At 43.0% G+C, this 10,638-nt stretch overlaps 1 protein-coding gene across 13 annotated transcripts in view; it reads right to left on the bottom strand.

Moving 5' to 3' along the window:
- Positions 1-3,885: 3,885 nt before the first annotated feature.
- Positions 3,886-10,638, bottom strand: part of PDE4DIP (phosphodiesterase 4D interacting protein) — a gene marked incomplete at both ends in the record, with an annotated part of 180,290 nt that continues 173,537 nt past the window's right edge. For 9 of the 13 annotated variants that reach the window (XM_080692727.1, XM_080692730.1, XM_080692735.1 and 6 more), the window contains 6 exons: positions 3,886-3,975; positions 5,539-5,585; positions 6,263-6,401; positions 7,389-7,532; positions 8,646-8,872; positions 9,378-9,491. In XM_080692727.1, the coding sequence (XP_080548853.1) occupies positions 3,886-3,975; positions 5,539-5,585; positions 6,263-6,401; positions 7,389-7,532; positions 8,646-8,872; positions 9,378-9,491 (761 nt within the window). Of the gene's footprint in view, positions 4,032-4,616; positions 4,669-5,538; positions 5,586-6,262; positions 6,402-7,388; positions 7,533-8,645; positions 8,873-9,377; positions 9,492-10,638 lie in introns of all 13 variants that reach the window. The other 4 variants (XM_080692726.1, XM_080692732.1, XM_080692738.1 and 1 more) reach the window with 3 other exon arrangements.

The following is a 10,638-nucleotide window of genomic DNA, read 5'->3' as shown; positions in this document are numbered from 1 at the left end:
AGTAAGGCCAATGAATCAATAAATTGTAGTTGGGGTCTTGCTGTATGTGTGAACATTGGTAGCATCATTCCGTATAATCCTGTTTAGGATCCAAATGTTCCTCTGACCATTCCTGGACTACAAGTTTGTTTCTGAGTGCTTGTTTGATTGTTTTCATTTTTCTGTACCTCAGACTGAGTATTCAAGTAAATTAGAATTTCGCTGTGGAATACATTTGGTGATATCTGAATAGACATACTTGATTTTGTGAGTCTCATTCCCTTCCACTCATACCAAACCAAAACAGTCCAAATGAGGTAAAAGAGTAGTAAACCATTCAAACCTGGATGAAACCAGTGGAATCCAGTCATGGTAGAAACAAACAATCAAACGTGGATAGAGGGATCAAAATAGATGACAACTCACTGCTAATTTTCCCCTGAAATTGAAAACTGAGTCTATTCTTAACACTTCCCTCCATACTCACCACAGTCATTGTTTTCTAATTCCCACACAATTCTAACAGTCCCTAAAACATTTTCCACTCTATAGCCCTGTTAGGTGCTAATTGGCTTCTGTAGTTGATTTGTTTGACATTGCTCAGTTGGTGATTAGGTTCAGTGTGAAAAGACCTCCATGGGCCTTCTTTAGGAGAAAAGTTTTCTGATGCCCAGTCTCAGTGCTCAGCTGCACCATATCTTCTAGATAAGATTAGGTTTGTATGTTCAATAAAAAAAATTGTTTTAAAAAAAAAAGATTAGGTTTGTGTTGCACCAGGGTATTGTTTGACTTGCTTGTGATGTATGTACTTTGGACTTGTCTTTCTTGCATTCTTGTGTAACCCAAAGCTTGAAACTGTATAAATAACCAGAAGAGAATTAACGCAGGGTTGCTGAGTAGAGACTGGTGGCCCTCCCATGCTTGAATTCTTTAATCCTCACTCCTCTTTTTGGAACCCGTACTTTAGCTGGCTGGCTCTGGCAGATCCTCAATAAGCATTGGATTTTCACAAACTGCTTTTGCTGGGTTTTATTACAAAAGGCCACTAGATTGGAGATAGCACACTCTTCCAGCCTCTGATTATGACAAACACCTGACTCCACAGAGACCATCGACAGACCTGAATCCTGGTGCCCTTCATTCCCACCTGTCTAAATCCGAGAGCAAAAACACCTGTAAGACATCAGCAGATCACACTGGATGCCTGCTCCTGGGGGACACCCATAGTGACGTGGTGTTTTTGCTGATGGTTAGGCTGTTCAAGCACAAGGAGATTATCAGACAACTGCAGAGTGGAGACTAATGAACAGAACAACTGGCACATTTTCTGTCAGTTTCACCATGAGTAAGTTGACAAAAAGAGAAAGGGACATTCTGGGTTGAAAAAGATTAAAAAGATATATATTTTTTGGTAGTACTGGGGTTCCTGGAAGCCCTTCTACCTCCAGGCTACACTCCCAGACCAATTTTATATTTTTATTTGGAAACAGGGTCTCTTAAGCCAGCGCAGCTGGCTTCAAACCTGAGTAATCCTCTGTCTCCGCCTCCCATGTGCGGGGATTACAAGCGTGCACCACCACACCCAGCTAAAAAGATATTTTTAGTCTCTTTTAAACAAACACCTCTCCTGTGTTATCATACTTGGTGAAAACAATGATTCTTGGAGAGGTCAGGTCAGTTGTCTGGCTCCCTGGCCTATAGATACTGTCTGACAGTCTTCCTAGAATCAGCCTGAACTTTGAACCAGGAACACTGTATGGTGACTGCTGGTCCCACCATGTCCCCTCTGCAACAGTGTCCAGTCTTCCTACTCCTACACCTCAATGCTAGAATTGGTCATTTGGCAAAGGAGGCATCCATCACATCATTTAACTGAAGAGAGATGTTGTTTTCTCCATAATTGTTATTAGTTTGGAAGATTGGTACTCTGAAAATATATGAATATTCTGTTCTCCAAAGATCTTTCTCTAAAAATGTTACCATCCATCTAGGACTACTGGTATAAATTAGTATCTTCATGCTTGTAGCCTATAGAAAGTATGTAATGCAATTAAATCTGTATATTTGTGTTTGCTGGCATTCTTTTGAAAAAAGGACATTCACCTCTGAATTTAAATTTTAATCCTAACTCAATTTTAATCTGTTGAAATAATTTTGCTCATTGCTATGGATTTATGGGCTTCTAAAATTGCATATTATAATTTTTTAGTACTTTGATCATTTTGGTGGGTAAATATATGAATATTTGTATTTTCCTATTTATATTCTAAACTCTCCTATATCTTTCAGGCTATAATTACCACACACAATGAATTATATTCTATTATAGTTCTTTCTACATGTTTGTGTGTATGTGTGGGTGTGTGTTTTGTTTTGCATTAGGAAGGGTTGTATAGCTTGTGTTTAGCATTACCATAAGAATAGTTAGTGTGTGTGTGTGTGTGTGTGTGTGTGTGTGTGTGTATACACAGTACTGGGGATTGAACCTGGGAGTGTTCTACCTTTGAGCCTAGCCTTCATCCTTGTTTCAAAGTAAAAAAGGACCAGGAGTGTAGCTCAGTTATAAAGCACCACTGTGTTCAATCTCTAGTATTACATACATACAATGATAGCTTTTTAAAAGGGTTCTTTTTATGTAATAAACTTATTATTGTTAATAATAAATTAGTCATCATTATGCAATGACATAGAGCAACATTTTAAAAACTGTGATCTGCTGCTCACCTGCACAAGAATCACCATGGGTGCTTACAAGGAAAATGCAGATTCTAGGATCCCACACCAGCTAAAGCTCTTGGTACTGTAGCCCAGGAAGTAGGTCCTACAATCCACAGCTGATTGAAAAGTTCATCAAGTTTAAGAACTCCTTCAGGTATTTAGACTGGGATCATTACAAAATAATAAAGAGAGAAAAAGTAATATGCTTCAAATATTAACCTGTGAATTTTTTAATGATAGTGTGTCTTTCCTATTCTCATGCATTTATCCCAGGGCCTGGTGCAGAAATGGAAAACAAGGAAGACAAACAACACCATTTCTTTGTAAATATTTTGCTTTAATAGCCACTCACCCACCTCTCACCCACCCATCCACCGTTCAATATTGACCTTCAACATATGGCTACAGCAATGCAAATATATCTCTGTCATATCTTTATGCACACACCCACATCCACATCCTGTGAGCACTGTGTAGATGCAGATGCAGCTACAGTACAGCTGGGGCCTGGCCCTTGCCACTTAAAACAAGCATAGGCTGTTGTATGCATGGCTTTCTACAGGTTTTCTACTATGGCTATCAGTCCCCAATTCACTTAAGAGAAGTTAGATGAGAAAATGGGACATATTTAGTAGGGTCAGTGAAAATTGGAGCATGTTTAAGAATAGAAACAGAATGTGCTAGGCTAAGCCTGAGAGAGCATCCAGCCAGTCACCATGCTCACCCATGAACATGAAGTACACAGATGTGGCTCTGCAGGCTGAAGTCCAACCTGGCTGGGCCTGGTGGAGCTGGCCTGGGTTGGTGTGGCTCTCTAAGCGGTCTTTCTCAGCCTCTGTACCATCCAGCAGGGGACTGCTGCCCAGTAGTATGCATCTAGACCTGCCTGAGGAGCGCCAGTATTGGGGCCATATGCCCGCTTGGTAGGAGGCAGTCCTATTTCCCAAGTTGACCATTTGAGTTCAGCTGGCTGCTAAGGTACGAACTGTGCTGTGGCAGATGCAGTGTTACCAAGGCAGTTTAGAAGCAGTGCCACAGGTCGCCTATACAGTTTTGCCTGAGTTTTGCTCAGTACTTGTTATCACTGAGGGGAAGTCCACCTGCCTTTCTGCCTGCTATACCAGGATGAGTCTCTGGCCACTTCTGCAGACCTCCAGCAGGCTTGGATGGATGGGGCCCAGAGGCTCCTCAGCAGATGGGTAGTTCTGCAAAAATGGGACAGGCCCACTCCTTTTGCTGTTTTAAGGACCTCTGGTGGCTTCGCTTCTTGTGTGGCTCCTGAAAGGCAAGGGTCATGAGGCTGGAGTGCATGACAGAGCCCTTAGAGATTTCACCTGCAGAGGAAAATAAAACAAACCCCTTCAGAGTGAGTATCAGAGCCTGCCGATAGCACACAGACTGGAGTGAAGCTAAGTGAGCCAAAAGCCAGGAGCACGGTGGAGGCTGGTTTAGAGCTTGAGCAGAAGGCGCGCTGGGTCTGGAGGAGACTCAGGGCCCCCGCTTAGAAGGAAAGGCTCTCTGGGCACTGAATTGCCAGATCCTACTACTCCCTCTCCAAGAGCAGACTCAGGCCCCAAGCAAAAAAAAGAAGGCTTTTACTATCTTCTAGGAAAAAAAGTGCTGAACACGAAGCATGCACATGTAGAGACAGCTCCATCTAGGAAGGATAGTACACTTTGCCATGTGCTCCTATTAAGTTTGGGACCTCAGAGATTATTTAAGTCTAGTTCCACCTTTTACAGATGAGACAGCAGTTTAAAGAGAGTAAGGGGCAAGCCAGAGACACACATCCAGTTAGTGGCAGGCCTGGCTTAAGGGCCTGGCCCTCCCCAGGCTCTGGGGGAGATGAAGAGAGAAGCTTACACCCTGGAGGAAGCTTGAAGGCCCCTTGCTATAGGGTTACCAGGCTATTGGGTTACCTTTGCTTGGATGGGAATAAGGCTGGACAGAGGCAATCTTGTAAGTGTTGTGCTGAAGAGGCTCAGGAAAGAAAACAGTCATAAGAAAGGAACCAAGGGAAATTGCACAAAACACCCATAGAGTTGGTGGAGTCATGGCCCAACCCTTATCCACATTGTGTGGTCAACACTCTCATGGCACAATTTCAGGACATTTTTATGAGTCTGCTCAATTATTCTACACTTAAAAGTTCAGTTTCTGATTTTTATAACAATTGTACACATCAAGGTTTTCTTGGAAGTACTTTCTGGGGAATGGTTAGCACTTAGCACGTTAAGTAAATGTAGAGAATTCCTGGCATTGATTTAAAACTATCTTTCCCTGTAAGGTTCAGTGTTTACTTATAATCAAATTTCTTTTTAGATCAATGAGAACCAGTGGATCTTTCATTATTTACTTTAATGAAAAAGATGTATCAAAATCAGATTGTTTTTCTCAACCCAATAGTGGGCAGTGAGATCCACTTATAAGGTTGCACCTTATTTTATTTTTGACATAGTAATTTAGGAACCTCCAGAATGCATAACTGGCCTCACACTCCTTTAGAGACAATAAATTCAAAGACTCTGAAAGTCTCTGCCCTAAAGAACCAGCTAAAAAAAGACATGGATATCTCCATGTCTTTCGATTGACATCAAGGAGTGAAAACTGGGGTCAAAAAGAGGTGAAAAGGTGATAGTAAATGAAAAGATGAGGAGAGAGAGCTAAGAAGGGTAATGGGATGGAAACCTAGGAGGCTCACTGAGAAACCAGGACCCTACAAGTGGACCAGACATCTCCAGATGGAAGGTAAGCGCAGGTCAGGGTCACCTACAAATCTGATAACAAATGATGGGCTTGGGACAAGCTCTGCAACTTTGACAGATACAGTCATTTCCTTACCTCCAGATTAGTCCTTGCCTTCTTTAAAACATCATGTGTCCTGGTCACTGAAACAATAAAACAGCCCCAAAGCCAGAAATTACTAACAGGGCCTGTTATAGTTTATATTTACAGTGTCCTCCAGACCTCATGCTTTAGAGGGTCCATGTATGAAAGTGGGTCCCTGAGGGCATGGCCAAAGATAGTGTGTGTGTGTGTGTGTGTGTGTGTGTGTGTGTGTGTGTGTATGTGTGTGTGTGTGTGTATGTACGTGCATGCATGTGTGCATTCTGGCTCAGCCCAATTGTAGCATCCAGCTCTGACCCCCCCCCCTTATATCCTAAGGACATGTAGCCCAAGTTCATGCTTGGCAACAGGTGTAAAATGGACTGTACATCCATAAAGTGAAATCTCCAGAGCAGTAAGAAAATAAATAGTTCTCTAAGTTGTGCATGTCAGGTGCTTGGATTACAATGGTAAGAATGTTGACTGAGACAGGGCCTTACTTACTTACTTGCTGGCATTATGGTCTAAAGCATTTTCTTCTGACCACTCAGCTCAGGTCTCTTGCTGACCCCTTCATCTCCCTCTATGCCCCAAATTACTCATTGCACAAGAGAGTTGGGCCCTGTACATTGGTGTTCCACCTTCTGACTTTCTGTGCCTCACTGTTTATCTGTAGCATAAGTGGGGTATCTGGAGGACCACTCCCTTTCTCTGGGATTCCCCAGATCAGGGTGCCTACACTGGCCAACGATGAACTGCTCCATGCTCTCCTTTTGCTGGTTGGTGATCTTCAGATGCTTGGCTGTGCTCTGAAGGAGCTGTTCCTGCTTGGATAGTTGGGCTCGCAGTTCCAGAAGTTCCCTCTCCATGGACTCTACCTGTGGAAGAGGAACAGACTTTCTGAGTCAATGGTAAGAAAGCTGAATGCACCCTGGTTCCCCTTTGTGGTTCTCAGCAACCAAAAGCAGAACTCCACAACCTTCTCGACACTGGACTGTGTTTCCTCCCTCCAGTTAAAGGACACTGGCCAAAAAAATTGAGAAGCTAGGCCTACACTCCTATGCTGAAGAGATCCTGACTCCAGACCAGTACAAAACTCTCAGCTGTGAACAAGACCTCAAATTCAGTTCTTGTATGAGTTCTGTCACTCTGCTATCACAGATGAAACTCAAAGTTCAGAGGCACTGTGTCTGTGGAGGCAGAGCTGGCCTAAAGACAACACACAGTTTGTATATATCTGTACAGCATGAAGATGGTAAAGTACCTCTCTGGAATTAACATAATTGGATCCAAAAAGAATCAGCAACAATAATCTGGAACTGGAATCCCTAGGAAGAAGATCTAGAAATTGCTGTTCCCAAGGACTGCCAATCAGAGCTAATGTGAGATCCAGAAAGATCTCATATGGGGCCGACTTTCTCCAGGCCAAGCACAGAGTTGCAAACTAAAAAATGTGCTGGGCTCTAGGGTGAGGTTAAAAGGGGCTATGGGCTTCTGGTGACACTGTGATCCTTCGACCATGTACACTTGAGGGATGAAGGGACTTCAACAATTCAGATCAGACTAACTTCTAAGTTATAGAAATGGGACAACAGAGTGATTATGTATCTGTTCCTCCATTTCTTTTCCTTCTCTAATTTTTTATAATGGGGGCTGGAGTGTGGGAGGAAGAGTGGTGGTCAGAGCGCCAGTAAAATCAGCTGCCAGGGATTGGAGTTTTCCCCAGGGTGCTCCCCTAAGCTCCTGCCCATTCTAATTTTCTAATGGTCCCTGACCCTCAGTAAAGCTGTGGGAGACCAACAAGACAGAACCATCCCAGGGCAGAAGAGCTGGGGTTGAACCAGGAGAAGAAATGGGTCTCTTACCGCTTTGCCAGTCAGTGTTGGGCCACAGGAACTTGGCAAGGCTGCTCTCCAGAACATGGTAAGGAGGGCGGCTGATTCCTCCAGGGCATGGTGCAGGGCACTGGCATTGCCCTGCAGCTCGAGGACACCTTTGCTGCCCAGTGCCTGGGGAAGGAGGGTAAGTAGCCATGGATATCACTGAAACTGAGATATCTTTACCCAAGCACAGGGCTCTGGCTTCTTCTGTGAGTGAGGTACACAGTACCTAGGAAACCCTGGCTCATCCTTTTGTGGTGCCACCACTGAAGTACTACACCTTTTAATGGTCTCCTTTCTCCACCTGTACATCCTATGAGGCTTTCAAAGCTCATCCCTCTGTGTCATGTCTTCTATGGCCCTGTTTACTTTCCTTACCTGCAATAAGAGACCCTTTTGCATTGTTGTGTTCATGACATGAAGGGTGACTTCTCATACTTTCCATGTCCCTTTGTGTAATTACTGACTTGGGTATATCTGCTCCTCTCCAGCAGGGGACCCTCTAGAGGCAGGACTGTCCCTATGCATCAACCTGGCTCCAATGGCTCAGAAGGCACAGCTGTGGGCATTTGGTCTCAAGAGTGCAGGGCTCTGAGAAGCTTTGTTGACTGCTCCTCCTACCCTTGCTCAGACTCAACAAAGAAATCTCATAAAGGCCTGCTTCTCATGCTTTCCACACATGGGACCCATTTTGATACAAATCCCTCAATATCTATTCACCTGAGTTTATCTACCAATCTATCATCTATCTATCTATCTGAACTAGGGCTTGAACTCAGGGTCTTTTTACCTTCAAGATACATTCTAAGCCCTTTTTAATTTCTTATTTGAAAAGTTGTTTTTAATTTTTTATTTGAGGTTTACTTGAGGATCTTGCTAAATTGATTAGGCTGGCCTTGAACCTATGATCTACCTGTCTTAGCCTCCCAACTAATGGGATTACAGGTGTCCAACACCATGTCCAGCTCATATGATTGGTTTTAGTTGCCCACAGATGGTTATGGGCCACCATGACTGTAACAGATAATAAAGCACTAAAGGGCACTCACAGGCTTCCCTGTGGTTCCAAAGTAAAAGATCTAGTCAGCTTTATCTGCAACAGAATAGAATTTATAGTAAATAGGAGACATGGAGGAAAGAGCCTAGCTAAGATAAATAAAAAATGCTTTCTTAGTTGTTGGTAGACATAGAACACAAAAATAAATAGGAAAATCAGAGGAAGAAAGAGAAGGAAAGGATTACCTCTGTGCCTGGAGCTTCAAGGCCAGGAAAATTGCATGCTAACCTCATGACAGACAGTATCTTTTGGACCAGCAGTTTACCCTGCACAATTTGCTGTCTTAGAGCACTATAGTCATCAATGTGGCCTATGACATGGCGGCCATGCTTGTTGGCAAAGCAGCCATCAGTAGCATCCCCCTCTAGCTTGGGATGGTTTTTCACTCCTGGAGAAGCATCCAAATCCAGCTCTAAAAAATAAAACAATGAGATCTTTAGTTTGTTGAAAGCAAAAAGACAGTGACTAAGGCTAGGAACAAGAAAGGCAGCCTTCAGAAATACAGACCTGGTAAAGCCCAAAGAGAAATTCTGGGGTCTACATTTGTGTTATCTTTCTTACATCATTTCATAATGATAAATTTTCAAAATACAAGCTTTATCCTTACTGACAATTATTAATAATTAGCCTATGAGTAGAATAGGCACAAACAAGAAACTCAGCTGGATAGATAGTGCCTTCAAGAGTGAAGAGATCACAAAGCACTGAAGCAGAAACAGAGCAGGAGGAAACTGTAGAAACAAAAGGATGACAAGCAAGATAGTCACAGAAGGTGTGTGCAATGAATAGGGTGAAAAGCAGTGGGGCATGCCAAGAAAAATCTGCAGATTCAGAGAATATATTTATAGAGAACCAAAGGTGGTTTGTAGTAACAATTTCTCATCATGGTTTCTGAGCCCTTTAGTTGCCATATTTACCATTTTTCCTGGTGACAACTGCAGTGTTAGAGCCAGGAGCAGAGGAAGAACTGGGGAGGACCAGAGCAGAAGAACTCATGCCAACATCTCGGACTGGAGGGAAAGCAACTGAGTCTAGAAAGTTAAGACAATTTTCAGGACTTCTGAAGAACATTACACACCCAGCTCATGCATATTCCTCCCAAGATCTAAGGTAACAGGACTCTTCTCTCACATCACTAGCGTCCACGCACCATGGTGAAAAGCTTAGTCTGTTTCCATATCTTCCTTCAGAACAAGATATGTTTCTTAACTGATAGTTATTTCAAGAGAATGCAACTTCCAGATTAAAAAATTGTTAGGTATATTTTTATAAACCCAATTTCCAGTATAATTGTGTAGGTGTTGTCTAGTACAATGACTTTTAATGAAATAAATACACATAAAAGTTTATATGTCAGCCAGGTGTGGTGGCTCATGCTTGTAATCCCAGCATTTGGGAGGCTGAGACAGGAGGATCGCGCAGGTTTGAAGCCAGCCTCAGCTACTTAGTGAGGCTCTTTGCAACTCAATGAGACACTGTTTCAAAAAATAAAGAATAAGAAATAGGGCTGGGGGTGTCGCTCTGAGGTAGAATGCCCCTGGGTTCCATCCCCTGTACCAAAAACAAAAAAAAAAGTTTATATGTTGAGATGTTGATCAAGGGCTGGGGGTATAGCTCAGTGATAAGGAGTTTGTCTCCCATGTGCAAGGTCCTGGGTTTGATCTCTCGTAACAAAAAAGAAAAAATAGCCAGGCACAGTGGCATATACTTGGTAGGCTGAAACAGAAGGATCACAAGTTCACTATCTGCCTCAGCAACTTAGTGAGGCCCTCAGCAACTTAATGAGACCTTATTACAAAATAAAATAGGGACAGGAATTTATCTCAGAGGTATAAATTTCCCTGGGTTCAATCCCCAGTACCACACATACAAAAAATGTTGATCAAATATGCAAAGCATTACCCCCTCAAAAAAAAAAAAAAAAAACAGGAAGATTCTGCTCCAGTGAATGTGACTTAGAGCCAGCTTTCCAGCTCAAAGGAAGAGAAAAAGAGACTAGGGTATGGATCTACCTGAGTAATAGGATGTAGAGCTACTAGTGTGGGGGAAAGCCAGAAAGAGAAGGAAGGCTTGTAAGAGAAAAAAGCAGACAGGACACAAGACCACCCCCACTAGTAGTCACCCAGTGCATGCTGAGCAGTTCTGGCCAGTTGGGTACTGTGTTGAGCAGTCCACAGA

This window comes from Muscardinus avellanarius (genome assembly GCF_963383645.1).
Source record: "Muscardinus avellanarius genome assembly, chromosome: 3".
NCBI lineage: Eukaryota > Metazoa > Chordata > Mammalia > Rodentia > Gliridae > Muscardinus > Muscardinus avellanarius.
Note: the sequence above shows the minus strand (reverse complement) of the source record. Positions and strands in the feature narration are given on the sequence as shown.